The sequence below is a fragment of the Branchiostoma belcheri genome, unplaced genomic scaffold (genome assembly GCF_001625305.1).
Source record: "Branchiostoma belcheri isolate BF01 breed outbred unplaced genomic scaffold, Haploidv18h27 scaffold24, whole genome shotgun sequence".
In the NCBI taxonomy this organism is placed as follows: Eukaryota; Metazoa; Chordata; class Leptocardii; order Amphioxiformes; family Branchiostomatidae; genus Branchiostoma; species Branchiostoma belcheri.
Window position 1 is genome coordinate 1,477,572 of NW_017803843.1, and position 15,643 is coordinate 1,493,214.

Consider the following 15,643-nt stretch of genomic DNA (forward strand, 5'->3'; position numbering starts at 1 on the left):
TAGATCCTATTTAGTGGACTTCAAATATCAGCAATGCAAGTGGGATCTGTCTTAGCAGGAGATATAAATTCAATTAAATTTGGTATTTAGCAGTATTTTCCTAGTCATAGATGACAAGCAGTACTGGCAATAATTGATGTGCCAAAATAAAACAACTTGACTCTTCATTGGACCTCAAAGTGGACAACACTAGGCTGTGGTGAGGGTTTTGAACATGGTGCTCAAGAAACACACCTGAGTGAAGGCATCTGATAGCACAGCACTATTTATTTCCACTGATTCAAGAATACTTCCTCTGAACACATACCTAAACCAAACTTTAAAGCACTCCAACAATATTTTCTCTTGGACAGACATTTCCACTACATTGAACAGCACTAAACACTTAAAACATGTAATATACAGATTCACATATTAATAAATGCTGAGCTTTACAGCGACATGGTACCTTCTCAAGTCAAGTGGAACGACAAGCCCAGAGGAATGCTCAATCTTCTGTCATAAGTAATGCAAGTTATTGACAATCTACTTTTTTGTCCAAGTAATTTGCAACTCCAGGATTTTTCTCAGTGAAGGGTTCAGGTGCAGACAAGCTTGCTTACACTCAATGCTATTCTATGTTCATAAATTTCCGGGTGTTTTTTTCCAAGCAGGTTAACTTGTGTACAGCATGGCAAGGTGTACTGCATGTACAAAGCCACATAACAGACTTCATTGATTGGTTATCACTACCTGTTGGATACTACTTTAGATGCCTCCAACAAAGAATGGTATCTTATCCTGATCTACAGTCAATGTAATTGGCATTACCTGATACTGTTTACGACTGCTGATAGGAAGAGTTCTCCAAGCTGTATTCAACAATCATAAAATGACACCCTTGCTGTATTTGAATCATACAGGCAGTTTATCATGCAGTTTCAACATTAGCCTCTGTGGACTGTGCCCAGTAGTGGACATCTCAGCATTTTTCTCCATTTGTGTTCAAAAATTTCAATAAGCAAATAGTGAGCAAACATTGAGAATCAAATGTCCCCCACATTAGTGAAGGGGGTCCAGCAACTATGAAGCTTATTTGTGTAATTCTTACCTATTATATGAAGTAGCTGAGCTTATGATAAACACCAAGAGCTGCCCTGTCTACTAACTGCGAGATATGATAATCTCAAGCTGTAACTTTGTTATTTGGATGTGAATGAAGAGAGCTGTCCAAGTTCTTCAGTCAGTATAAGCAGTGGAACTTCCATCCAACAGCTTTAACCTTGATACAGCTGTTAAGTAAGTCTATATATTTGATTTCGACAATGTCTATAGTCATGGCTGTAATACTGAATACCTCATGTTACTAAAACGTTTGGTCTACAGCCAGTTTTTGTGTAGAAACAGTAGTATGAGAATGCAGTTCCGTACAACGTCTCTAGATGGCATCAATGTCCAGGTCATCCTCTTCCTCCTGGTTGTTGGTGGGCACCTTCTCGGTTTTCAGCTCAGTGGCCTTGTTGTCATACACAACCTAAGAAAGAAGAGAGGAGAAAGACTAAATTTCCATTCCAAAAATTATCCCTTCAGATGAAACAAAGATACCAAATCTTGAATCCATTTTATCTCAGAACTTTTTCATCTTTTGAAAGGTATGGAAATTTGCTCTGTTCACAAACAAGCCAAGGCAGCCTGAAGGCTAAAACCTCCATGATTCTCTAAAGCACATGCTACCCTGTACAGACAGCAGCACGGACAGGTAAGGACCCATCTCCAGTCCTGTGGTACTCACCTCCACCTCATCCTCATCTTCACTGGTCTCCTCCTCAGCCTCCTTCAGCCAGGTGATGACTGGAGCGGCCTTGTCGTGGATCTGCTGGGACAGCTCCTTGGACACGTACTTCTTAGAAACCTGCCCAGCAAAACAGCAAGTTAGATACAACTCATAGGTGTGTTCTGGCAAGCTACTTGGTTGAAAGTGCAATGCCTGGACTCTTAAAACTTGTCAAGGAAAAACTTAAGCACAACATGATTCTTGACACCAAGGGTGACACTTTAACGTTTGGAAAATCAGCAACATCAATTATTTTACTATTGACTTAGAGACAAATTGAACCCAAGACCAAATGTAAGTTGGGGCACGGTGGCAACTGAAGAGGAACTTGTTGAATGAGGAGACGCCACAGTACCTTGTCTCCCCACTGCAGGATGACCTCCTCGTCCACCAGGTCCAGGTCGTACATGGTCTTCAGCAGGACGGGCACCTTGGGCAGCAGGGCCTCCTTGTGAAGGTTCACCAGCTGCTCGAACCCTCCCAGCAGGTTCTTCTGGGTTTTAGGGCTCTCGTAGCAGAACTGAGACATGGGACAAATTTAAGTGTTAAAATACAAACTGTTACAAACTACAAAAGTCATATACAACTGAGAAGCAATGTAATCATGATGAGCTTAGCAGTAGTGATAATGAACAAAAGCTCTGGGCAAATTGCCTTAGATGCCAGACGTACCCGGAGGAAAATTTTCTGGTACTTCTTGAGCTGGGTGACCATCTTGTCGTCGAGCAGCAGCTCACACAGCACGAGGATGCCCTTCTCGTGCACATCAAGGCGCTCCGCCTCGGCAAAGATCTCCTTGTCATTCCCCTCAATCTGACCTGCATCACGCTTGGCCTAAACCCAAGACATACATGGTAGAGTAAAGAAACTGCCCCAACTGTAACTGAGTACTCAGAGATAGTCAACTAGCTGCTCTTGTAAAAACAGGTTGGGTCAGTAGAAGGCTCCCATCAAACAATGGGTTGCTATTCTATATATGTAGGTAAGAACTCAGAAAACAGATTCGTTATTTGCTTTCTATTACCAAAGTTGCTTCTCAACCTTTCGTCTTACAGAGTAATTCCTTACACCACATATAGTTAATTGTATTCCCCCACTCTGTATTGGCAAATTTTCAAGGACAATGTAGAAGCCTCTCTGTCACCTTGACGAACTCGAAGAACTGGTTGAGACGTTCCTCAACAGTCTTGACCAAGTCGTCGTTCAGGGTTATGGCCTTGGCGCCGTCAGTCAGGAGCTGCTCCATACGCGCGGCCACGGCCTCGGCACTCGTGTCCACAGACCAGTCACCGTCATCACCCCAATCATCGTCCTGGGGGGACCACAATTTATTAGTCTTTCTTTCTCATTTATCTACAAATTGCTTCCTTTTGTCTTCTGATGAACTTGACATCACTATTGCAACTTTGTGACAATCCATTAGCACACTTGAGGTCCTTATATACACAAAATTTCCTGCGGTCAATTGTTAGAATATCTTACTTTGAACATTACCTTGCACTTACTTGTAGTACCAGAAGTTTGCACTTGCATTAACTTACCTCCTGATCTGGAGGGGGGCTGTGTGAGGTGGGCGACCCGCCGTCAGTCCCATTCTCCTGCTGCTGCTTCCCCTTCTTGTCACGTTTGCGCTTGGAGTCCGTCTTGCTGGGGGTGTCCTTGGCCTTGGTCTGCACATAGGAAACAAAGGATTACTAAAATCTGCCCCAGTCAGATGGAAGGCAGCCAAAGAAAACATTGGTACTATCCTCTTTCTATCGAACCTGTTTGATTAGATTTGAGTCTCAGTTCAAGAAGTTTATCATACATTTTTTTAGATAATCAGAATGCATCTAATAAGCATTTGGTTCACACTTAAAATCAGATACTTCAGTGCAAACAATCAGCACACTGTTGATGTGACTTACATGTCCAAAAATGATTTTCTTCCATTTGTGAAACCAAATCCATTAATTTTCCCAGGTTTCCATTGTTGAAACATGGCCAAGTGTTTTTCATTTATTAGACCATCCTAAAGATGACCCATGTACCATCAGAAGCAGTCCCTACCTGATCTGGTGGGTACTTGAGAATGTAAGTGGTGAGCTTGTGGGTCATGTCAAGCATGCCCGTGTAACCACAGGCGATACAGTGCTGGGCAATCACGCCTTTCTTGACAAAGACTTTCTGGAATAAAGAACAAAGCAATAGTCATGAGCCAGAGAAAACTACTGTATGATTCAAATGGAAAATAAAAACTCGCTTTTCCCCATCACTTAGCAACCTATAACAAAGGTACACCTAGAACCTGTATCAAAGGTACACCTATGAATATTTCTATAAAAACCCAGACTGCCCTGTGACTGATTAGCTCTATATTGCAGACCTCTAACAGATTCCTTTCTTCACCAAATATATCAAGACAATGCAATCAGTACTTGTCATTCTGCACAACTTCTATATGTCCAATGCGGCAATCCTCCAATATTTACCATCTATATAGAGTAGTGTGTGCCCTACAGTTCTGTTTGCACAGTAGTCTAGACCAAGCATTTAAGTATCCTGATCTGTTCTCTGCTTACCAGGTTAGTTTCTGGGTTGTCGCACTCTTGGCAGAGTACAAACTTTTTGATGAAGATATCAAGCAAGTCTTGCAGCTTAGTAGCATCATGGGCACCGTTCACGATGTAGCGATCGTTCTTCACATCCAATTGGGTCTGCGCACCAAGCTCACAGCCAAAGAACTTAGTTGTGTCTGCAGAACAAAACATCCCAGTTCAGGCAATGCCCACATTTACCATGATAGTCTAAAACCTAGTTACGATGGAAACTCTGGGTTGTTTTTCTTGTGACCATCTTGTGGCCAAGATTACCATATTGCCTGCTAAGTGTTAAAAGTTATACTGCCCTTTTACACCTTTGATATTCTGTGGTCAAGGACTGGTCATTAATCCAATCACAGTATCTGTATCTGTATAGTGGGTATAACCGCCCTTCGGCGTAACACACCAGCTTCAAGTATATGCTTTCTTAAAACAACTAAATTAAGGAACAAATAATCAGAAACTAAAAATTTGTTATGTTTGAACAGACACAGGTGCTTGCCTGGACATAAAATTATTTACAATGACTTACATCCCAAACTATCAGGCTGTCACAGTTACTTACATGTGGCTGGGCGGCTAAGTGCCTTGGCAACGTCGGTCATGTTGGGGATCACCGTCTTGATGCCATTTCCTTTTCCTTCCACCTGAAAGGAGACAGGAAATATTCTTAAACATCTACACATGTATCATCATGGCAAAAACTTGAACTTATTCTTTTCTCACACTGTTCTATTAGAAACTAATGGCTTTATGCTGGGTATACAGACATACAGGCCAGGCACCATCATAATTACAACATATATCACAGCGTTGTCAGTACAGCATGACAAAAGAAGTCTGCCTCACCTTAGCTATGATGCGGGGCATCTTGTAGCGATAGAACTGGTCTTGCACTTCTCTGTTGACATTGAGTGCCATGGCTGCTGATTTCTGTTGTGTTTATTCTTATACCGAACACACTTAAGATGACTCTTTCTACTGCATATCAAGCGCTCGTTCTTGGTCCAAGGCATAAACCTGTGGAGAAAGGGAAAACTGTTAGTCCCACGAATTCTGAGGATTTACATTGAGACCAACAAAAAGTGCACAGAATGTCTTTATAAGAGAATGAATCAAGTGTAGTGATGATAAGTACAGATGATGTCAAGGAATATGACTACCAGCCCTGCTACCAGCACACTCAAATATCTGGTAGGTACTTATAGAAACACCATCATACAAATGTGACAATGGCACAGCAAGAGTAACAACTTGACAAACACACAAACACTAGTCAACATACATGGTGCGAAAGGTATTCATCATTATGGGGATTGAAAGACACATGAATACACTTGTCAATGCGTAGCATATTAACACACAGACTTGGTAGTTTTAAATAATTACAACAGTGCGGCACACAGACGTACACACACACTGGGAATCCACCAGTGTGCTGAAGTGAAGAAGACACACCTTATTGGCCGCGGAACCCGTGGGTGCTTGTGATGGACCCACCTGATTGGTTGAGAACTGTAGGAGAGTCCTGTAGGGTCACTGAGAATAGCCCAGGGCCTCAGCAACAACTCTGCAGTGTGGAGAAGAGGGACACAAAAGGCAACATCAACCTCTATTCTATTCACAGATGAGTGATGGTAGATCAAACATTACAACTGTACCAGGATATCTGATCACATCTCCTACACTAGAACATCAGCCAGCACCCGTTACTAGTCTGCGGCTTTCTGGCCATATACAAGCTGACGGGCACATTATAGCAGTGTTAGATCCAGGATCTTCTCATAAGGGCAGATTGGATCATGGCCTTACCCAGTCAGGCTCAAATAACTGGGTGGCTACATGCCTGCAGAGTAATGCACTGCTGAGACCATGTCACATGGAGTGGGAAAATTGCCTTTGGTATTTTGCCAAACTTGGGCGTCACCAAATTCCCTGATCCCTGCCTTGTTGTATTGAATTTTTTGTAATTGTGCATAAATAGGGCATAGACATTACGGATTTGTTTTAACAGATGCTTCATTTGCATTATGATAGGATTATCAAGGAAGGCCACAAGATATCCTGCCGTGGAAGAATCAACACTTCACAATGAAATATGATTGATTGACACAATTCAATTCCTCCTACCATACAAAGGTGATGCAATCACGTTACTGATTTTTTCACAAAACTTAAGAATCTAGCAGATGCTTGTCTCCAATAAGCTGATTTTCACTGATCCAAAGAGCAAACTGTGAAAGGATTGACCTCACACTCACAGTGATCATACTACTACAATGTAGTAGTTTTGCCATGGAAAAACCAACAGCACAATGTCGGTTTGTCAGTATTTGTTCAGTCTTTAAAAAACCCAATAAAACATTTGGCACCTAATTACTTGTACATCAGCACCAAAGAACAGGGATTTAATCATCGTTTAATGGCATCATTGACCGTGAAAACCCACATCACGTGCCATGTTACCACCCAGTGCCCATGCCGTGAACTTCCCATATGGAGACCTTCTCATGTGGTGAGCAAATGATAAATTTCTCATCCACAAGAATAAACTGCGAACAGAGCGGCAGCAGCTAGACGACAAAGTCCAGCCTTCTTCTTCTCCTTGATGCCCAACATCATTGTAATGATGGCTCTGGCATGTAATGTAAAGGTAAGAAACGACTGTGTCCTTCAACATATAACTCACAAACCGAACGTGAGAAGAATGCCCATATGTGTCATATCGATCCATGTGGCCCTCTGTATTACGCAATTAACCTAACTGGTAAACCATTCACGAATTTAACTGCCGCTTCTATCACCCATGCCTTCAGTTAAGTCAGTGAAAGTTATCGGGAGGTCTCTACATTAGTGACAAATAATAATTTGTGAAGTCCCTGCTACGTGGCCTGGCCCCACACATGGCAAAATGGGTACTGAAATAGAAACTTGTCCGCCATGTTGAAAATTCTCCCGCTACTTGGCACGTACGAGGATACGATTTTTTGGTCGACGTATGGCGGGTCGCTGCAAGAGGAAATTGTAACTGAAGTGACCCAAATTTTGCTCCTTTCAACTTACCGTTGCGACAAAACAAAGACATATACAAAGGTTGCGGTTGCAAAGCAATGGTAGACACAGCAAAGTGGTGCCCAGGTAGGGTGTTGGGTGGCAACAGAATTTCGTCCGGGATGGCTGCACGCAGTATACCACCGTCTGTTGGAACAAAACAGAGAAAATTCACGGTTAAATAGCTTCAAAATAACCCTCAAAGTCTGACACCTAGTTTAGCCATTTTAGTTGACAAATAATGTCTGAAAACGGCAGAATATCGGAACAAAACATGCCACGCTACGCGACACCTCGGTCCCCTCACCTCACGCGGACTGTGGTCAAAGCAAAATGTCGCAACAAGAAAATACCCCGGATGTTGAGAACAGCCAATCAGCGATGACTGAGGTTCTAAAACGTCACCACTTCTGGCCAATCAAGTAGCAGGCAGCTGACCCACCCATGACGTCAGTGGCAGAAATGAAAAATTTCCCGGGAACTTCTCGTTGATGAAAAATCTGTGCTATTTATATAGGAACATGTAGGTCCAAGCTACTAATACGGCGGAACGCAATTTACTGATGAAGCAGGCTCTGTTAACAGTTATCAAGACGGTATCAAGGTTATCTCCTCGAGGAAAAAAACTCAAGGACGTTTACAATACTTCGCCCTAACGTTAACGTTATCCCTAAACTGGACTGGTCAAGTTCAAAGTATTAAAGTGAAGGATTATGTAGAATGGGTGGGAAAAGTATATACATGTACACACACACATCATATTTCCATGAGTTTATTGACTTAACGTGCTTCTTACCTGCATTCTAGGTACAGTTGTACATCATCATCATTCTAATGTGTTGTTAACTTCAAGGAGGACACCCCATTTCATCTTACTCTGCCTCATGCCAGTCTTGCCATGTATTGCCAGGTGTTTGACAAGATTCTGACACACAGTTGAAAATTGTCCTGCTACGTTGTTGCTCCATCCAATTTTTCAGCAAATTGTTAACGTACATAAAACACTACTCATGACCTGTTTAGCATTACTCTTTTCAAGGACGTTCTTGCTCTTTTATAGTCAATAGTGCTTATCTATGTTTTAGTATTATTTACTGAACAAGATGCCTGTTCACATGTATCATATACTTTGTACATTTACACCAATGCAATACAAAATAGAAACTTTTAAAATAAGACTACCACTCATATATATACCCAAGGATATACCACAGCCTTTGACACATGCACAGAACCTACGCAAAAAGCACCTGTGGTGAATACAGCAGTACAGCTTTTGCAACTGTCACAAATATTCATCTGTGTGCATACATGGGCAGTGCTTGGGCACATTACAAACGTTTAGAAATTTTCTCAAAAGAGTTATATTTAGGCAACATTGTTCTGAAAACATGACAAGATGAACCTCAACTCTTGCAACATATAAATGCATATAAATTCTGGTAGTTTAGTTTGGACAATTATGTTTTGAAAAAAAACTGTTTGCTTCCCAGCCAAAAGTGAAGCTCAAGGTAATTTACAGTTCTGCACTGTCACCATCTCCATGACTGGACAGGGATGACAGATAGTGTATCATGTGCACTGAATGTGCATTTCCTAAACAGTATCTTACAATAGCAGTTATAACATTGTACGGTATGTGGGAGCTACAATGACAGGTTTGGCTAACTTGCAGTTCTGACTACACTTGGACTGAGCAATGGGTACAATAAATAATGTAGGCAGATACTCTTGCACTAAATGGCTGCAAACAATATCACTAGAATGATGGTCTATGTATCCTACACATGGACCATTGGTAGTAATGCCAGGTACAAGATGTAACAACAGACAGAACAAGAAACTACAATGTATACATGGATATGGGGGTGAAAGGGATAAGTCATTTAAGACTTTCCTTTTGTTTTATGGTTACTACATTTCTGCCAGCCATTATTTAGAAGAGACCTGTAGGTCCATCTATTCCTGAAGAACTTGTTTGTCAGATTAGAATATGTCTTCTCAATTTCCCATGTATAAAATGTCCAGGCAGATAAGGCAAGCTGGTGTCACATGTAGGGCATAGCAGACGGCATAACACTTCAACACTCTCACAGAGACTACACAACACTATATCTAATTTCTTCACCTGTTACACTTTTCTTTAAGTTGTCAAACCTTTGTGCATGCTTGATTTTTACTAAAAGAACATGCTCAGGACTTTCTATGGCAGAACCTGAGATAATACTACAGAAGTAGTAGTAAAATTCCCTAGTGAATTACATGACGCCTTTTGAACACACAATATGTATTCAATGTTTTGTACAGTACATACCATAACTTGAAACCAGTAAATTTGTACCACAGAGCCTGGCATCACTCATTTCCTTTTATGATACTGCCCATGAAACAAATCAGAATAAACCTTTTCACATACAGAAACAAAGCAAAAGTTGTTTCTTTGCAGAGGTCTACAGAACGATGAGGTAGCCTTGCAAGTAACAAGGATGGTTATATGTATAAACCACACTATAGCCATACATACAAATCAATGTACACAAAACACAGCAATGACAGCACCAAGCACATAAACTCTTTACATCAAGTAACATAAAAATTGATTTTAAGAGACCAAACAGATGATGTATATATAGCGATGTAAGTAGCAATAAATAATATTTTGCATTCTTGACATTGGATTCTATGAAGTGTTCTAGTTATGGCTTCACCACAAAGTGGTGAAGACATATTGTGTTCCCTCATGTTTCTTCTTCTTCTCATCCTGCCATCTCTTTAAAGGGATTCAACTCAGCCATTTTTCAGCCAAATGACCTGAAATTTGGCATGGACGTAGAGTGGGCCAATACCCCGACGCATTTTTTTGAAAAATTGTTTTATTTGGGTTTTTTGGCCATTTTCAGGCAAAAAATATACATTTTGGGATCTGGAGCCCTGGTACTAAAACCAAATGAAAACAATGAAATTTGGTATGGGGATACGTTGGACATATGTCTGCGAAACCTAATTCAAGCTTTCGACATACACCACTTTAAAATTGTGAAAAATAGGGCTTTTTGGCTATTTTTGGACCAAAAATGTAAATTTTTGGCTCCTGTGCCCTAATATTCAATCCGAATGACCTGAAATTCGGTATTGGGATACCTTGGACACATGTCCAAAGAATGTCATTCACGCTTTTGACATACACCACTTAAAAATTATGTAAAATTGGGCTTTTTGGCTTTTTCCGGCATTGGAAGATTTCATTGCTGCATGGGGGTATAGACTATTGGCAGCCATCAAGGGATAGATCCATTTTCGGTATGGGGGATGTGGTGAAGCCATCTGCTGCATTTGCTCCCAAGCAAATGTCGGCCTTTCTAGTTTATAATCAAATTATCAAATACCTAGTACATAATGTAAATACCACATTTAACTCTTGCATTACTGACTTAATATTCAATACATGGAATCTATGGGCATTAGAAGAATCACAAAGAATTCTAGATATTCTTAACAGTTCTTTACAGAGCCTATGATTTGAACTTTGGGCTTACTAATCACACTCTTATTTTCACTATTTGCACAGCCCTTACATTGTACAATTACTGCAATTTTGTAGGGAGACACAAATCTTTGGCAACATATACAAACACAAATACATGTACATGCCAATGGAAAGGTGATGAATATCTTTGACTGTAGTGAAGTAGCATAAGAATTCATAACAAATCTAAATTTTTGGAGATAGAATTTTTTCTTTAATGTTATACAATATTGTCTAAAATAAAAGCTGCCTGCAGGGTATTTCTCTGAATAAAGTGATACTGCATCATTATTTCACAGAAATATTTATCACATACTAACACAATACTGCACTCTACTATCCTTTGCAAAACAAATCACAACATGTTTGTGTCTTCTTGCTTGCAATCAAGTGTTAGCTCTCGTTAGCTTATTCCATAAGACATATTTGTTGGTATTTGTACTTATAATTCCATGTGATGCAATTACAAAGTAAAAGACATTTGTGTCTACACTTTTTTTTCTGCCAACTGTCCACAATATAGAAATATCATAGAGTTTTCTAGCCTGGGTGACAAATGATTTCTATCAGCCAGTAAACATTTGTGTTTATTTGTTCTTTCACCAGCATCAGATGAAGGAAATAGTTCTTCTACTAGAGGTCAGTCCTTGCTACTATAATATTTACACTGCCCTGAAAGCACTCATATCACTTCCATGGCAGTTTCCCCCAGACTGCATTATGTAGCTTGATCTCCATGTCTTCCACCCCACCAAAGATGAGACCTTCGATAATGTAGAAGACAGCAATGATGATGGTCATTTTGAGGATGAAAAAGTTGGTGACCATGAGGTACAGCATCATCACCACAAAGTTGCCCCAGAAGAGGATGGAGAGCCAGAGGATGGCCTTGACCTGCTCCTTCCGCAGGTGGTTCGCTGACTTTCGTCCATCCACAAGATTCAAGTCCTTGAACCGCTTCCTCTGGTAGAATTCCTTGAGCTGCAGTTCCTTTTCTGCCCACCGGGTGGTGCACCAGAGCTCCAGCTGGCCTGTGGTGTTGGGAAGGGTGCGCAGGGGGTGCCGGCGGATGTGGAAGTGAACCTCCTTTGGGAAACGGCCTGCAAACAGGTCCATCTCATTTTGCAGGACCCCGGCTGGGTAGCCGACAGTGATGTCATGGATGGAATCAAGTTGTTTGGCTGGTTGAGGAAAGGAGAGAAATGATAAATGTTTTACTGGCTAGTTGATGAAAAAATCATCAATTATTCAAATCAAAAAGACCTTCTCTTTTTAAGTGAAGTCATGAGTGATTAATGTGTCTTGAACTACCTTTTCTGAGTTTTTCCACAATGTAGACGAATCCTGTTGTTCTTGGATGGAGGACATAGTTGTACTTCGGAAGGTTATACTCTTTTGCATAGTCATTGCTACGTTTGCGTGTGTATTCAGTCAAGTCTGTGCCTTCTGGGAAGAGCAGCAGCTGGGTTGCATGTCTGATGGATGTCAGGTAGTTCAGCATCCTCTTAAAGATTTTTTCATCCTCATCCCATCGTCTCTTGATGAAGAGGAAACAGCCCACCTGCATGGCCCAACCTGGGACAACAACAACAACAGTGTACTCACCTGCTGTCAACTTCAGCCCACAAGGACTACCGGCACTTGCATCTTTAGTGAAGAGGCACAAGACAGTAGCCAACTTGCTCCACACAGATTTGTTTTGCAAATACATGTACATGAGGATATCATACAATCCCAAGCACACTAAAACACACACTCTCTCTCTCAAACACATAGCATGAAGCCCCATACATGAGCACACCTGTGGTAGTACAGATAAAAGTTATGTGCATGTTAGTGAAATCCTTATTCCCATTTAATTGTTTCATGACCTTTATAAACCATCAAATCATAAATAGACTTACAACTGTGTATCTTGAGTTGTGCAGCTCTAGATGCTTTCCGTAGTCACACCAGAGACCAGAGATTCTGGTAATTAATCCATCATAAGAAATGTTTACAAATAGGACCTTTTGAAGCAAAATTTCCCTGGCAATTATGATGACACAATACTAGTGATTTCCCAATGTTTGTTATCCCATCAAGGATCAAGATATTTGAGCTGCATCCCCTGAACTGAACTGAAGAGTCTTGTATCAATATGGAGTCATTTGTATGCTTATGTCAACAGATGAACTGCCTCTGGAATTCCCCCTACATAAATATTAAACAATATTATCAGAAATAGATTCCACTATTGGCAAATCAGCATCCTGACATAATTCACATTGATGTGGCCTCAGCTCCATCAACAATTTACCAGCAAAGCATGTGACTGAATCTGTTTTTTTTCCAACATTGATTAATCATGGCACACATATTCCCACTGCCAGTAGCGTATCTGCTCAAGGTAATATTTGGCATTTTAACATGGCAATTTCAGTGAAACAGAAGCCTCACCTGGACCTGGGATATTCTTAAGCGATGTCTTGAGGATGATTTTCTCCTTGGACAGATGACCCCTGCGCAGTAGACAAGCCCAGAGGAACATCCAGTCCAGACGTGACCTGTGGTTCATGATGATGAGTGTGCGCTCCCCCGGCCGGATCACGTCGCCTGTCAGACGAACCCTAACACCATACACAAGCTCTGCAGCCAGCATGGACAGGAGGGAAACAGTTTCGGCAAAGCAAATTTTGTATATACAATATTTCTATTCTAAGATCACAACAATGAGTCGTATCTTGGGATTTGGTTTATGTCATTATAATGAGGGACTGGTGTAACTTCAACAAGTCTGCAATACACAACTGTAGGGTACAGTGTACAATGTTATCATTATGTTATTCCATACAAATTAATCATTGACATGACAATAGAATAGAGTCTAAAACATAATGAAACATTGTGATAAGGATGGTTAAATGAATCACAAAGGTCAAACCTGCTGTAGATAGGACACACGACAAACTCACCTAGAAGAGCCTGCATGGACAGATAAGATTAAGAGCAAACATCAGATAAGGGTGATTGGATCACTATCAAATTCTCAGATGACAGATTAAAGTACAGAACAGAACACAAATTTTCCCTCAATAAAGGCTGAAACATAATGTCTACCCCCTGTATTCTGAAATTCAATACCCTTCCACTTGATGATGGATGTACAATTTTGATGTAAAAAAAAACAGCCATCAAATCAATTATTGATGTGGCTTCCGAAAACAAGGTTGAAGTTAGATTTTGGAGGTGCTGTGAGTTAGTTGGGAGCTTACCACTGGAAATGTCTCCCACCATGCGATGAACTGGTCCACGACTGCACGGTACCACTTGGGTCGTATCAACATCAGCGGGAGCATTGGGGTCAGGATGTAGATGGTACCGAAGAAGGATGAGAAGAACATCAGGGAAGCAAACAGCGTCCCACCCAGCCAGCTTCTCTGCCATGACCACATCTCTTGTGTAGCCTACTGATGGAGGTAGGCTGTACTGAAGTATGGCTCTGTTCACGTGGAGAAAAATCGGCCAAACATTATTGTCATTATTACATCTTGAACACTAGAAAATTCATCTTTCCACTAAATTGGGATATGTTACTGTTGTTAGTTCTTGAATTAATAATGCCACTGGCACCATTGTACAATGCATGCAAGTATGTTTGAATGTATGCATATAAAATACCGGTAGTGGCCATTAAGTTTGAAAGATAAATTTTAATGAGTCTGATTTGCATGTAATGTAAATTAGATTTGAATCTAAAATTGCATCTCCTTGGACCTAGTACATGACTGGTGTATAACAGCTAATAGCGTGACAAATCTACATGGTAACGTGCCTAATTGTGTGTCATACACCAGTCATGTGGGCGTTTGTGCTTGCGGGAATGCCTGCATATAAATAATTTTCTCCTTTTGTTTCCAGCATGCATGCATCAGTGCACTGGCCGTGCATGTCAGGAAATTAAGTAAAAACAGCACTGATTCATACAATACAGAGACAGACAGGTAGAGAAAATGACGTTTCTCAGCTTCTGGCTATATTTCTTCGGGCTATCAGGTCAGCATGGCGATTCCTTGGGGCCCGTTACAAATTACCATAATCTTGTCATGACACCCGCACTGCAGCACCTGCACATTCCCGCCCGTTTTAAGCTCATTTTCAAAGACGTGCAAGCTAATAACTAACACCTCCGGATACATATAAAAGTAGTTGAAAGCTCCGGACCACCGACCGCGTTACAGACGAGAGAATATCTGTGTACGAACCTTGTGAACGTGATGTGTGAACTAAACACAGAGATCCAGCTGCTGGCTGCTGCTGCACTTCCGCACTAGGACCGTTGTGTGGGGTTAAAGGTTAACGGTACCACACGCAAGGCATGCTGGGGGAAAGTAGGGTCAGCGCAATCTCTCATAGAACAGGTGCATTGTAAGGTGGTGATGTTATGACGGTATAAGAAAGCAAGGACGTTCAACGAACGTCCTTGAAGAAAGGTAATGATATGTGGGGGGTTGGCGGTAACGTAGCGCCAAAACAACGCCATCATATCAAACAAAATCGATTTCCAGAGAGAAAAACGCGCTCCACTAGAGAGGGGTGCAAAACTACCAAAAGAATGCCAACATATCACTAGTTTGGATGTCATGTTTTCTCAGCTCGTATGTATGAGATTTGCTTTTGAAAATTTGTTAT

The 15,643-nt window shown here is 41.1% G+C and overlaps 2 protein-coding genes across 3 annotated transcripts; both read right to left on the reverse strand.

The window, feature by feature from the left end:
- Positions 1 to 247: 247 nt before the first annotated feature.
- Positions 248 to 7,817, reverse strand: LOC109470991 (eukaryotic translation initiation factor 5-like). 2 transcript variants are annotated; one of them, XM_019770116.1, is made up of 13 exons: positions 7,754 to 7,817; positions 7,459 to 7,593; positions 5,896 to 5,965; positions 5,245 to 5,415; positions 4,961 to 5,042; positions 4,375 to 4,547; positions 3,863 to 3,979; positions 3,355 to 3,483; positions 2,958 to 3,125; positions 2,486 to 2,647; positions 2,169 to 2,333; positions 1,772 to 1,891; positions 248 to 1,513 (listed from the first exon to the last, which is right to left on the reverse strand). In XM_019770116.1, exons 4-13 carry the CDS (start codon positions 5,314 to 5,316, stop codon positions 1,418 to 1,420), a joined length of 1,284 nt encoding a protein of 427 aa, XP_019625675.1. In that variant the 5' UTR covers positions 5,317 to 5,415; positions 5,896 to 5,965; positions 7,459 to 7,593; positions 7,754 to 7,817; the 3' UTR covers positions 248 to 1,417. The 2 variants fall into 2 exon arrangements, with proteins under 2 accessions (XP_019625675.1, XP_019625674.1); XM_019770115.1 differs by having other exon boundaries at positions 5,854 to 5,965.
- Positions 7,818 to 10,755: 2,938 nt separating this feature from the next.
- Positions 10,756 to 15,562, reverse strand: LOC109470992 (lysocardiolipin acyltransferase 1-like). The gene is given in 7 exon segments (XM_019770117.1): positions 10,756 to 12,153; positions 12,284 to 12,547; positions 13,412 to 13,600; positions 13,927 to 13,936; positions 14,227 to 14,358; positions 14,360 to 14,453; positions 15,217 to 15,562. Coding segments are annotated over 6 exon segments (1,128 nt in total). The 5' UTR covers positions 14,399 to 14,453; positions 15,217 to 15,562; the 3' UTR covers positions 10,756 to 11,659.
- Between the last annotated feature and the right edge of the window lie 81 nt (positions 15,563 to 15,643).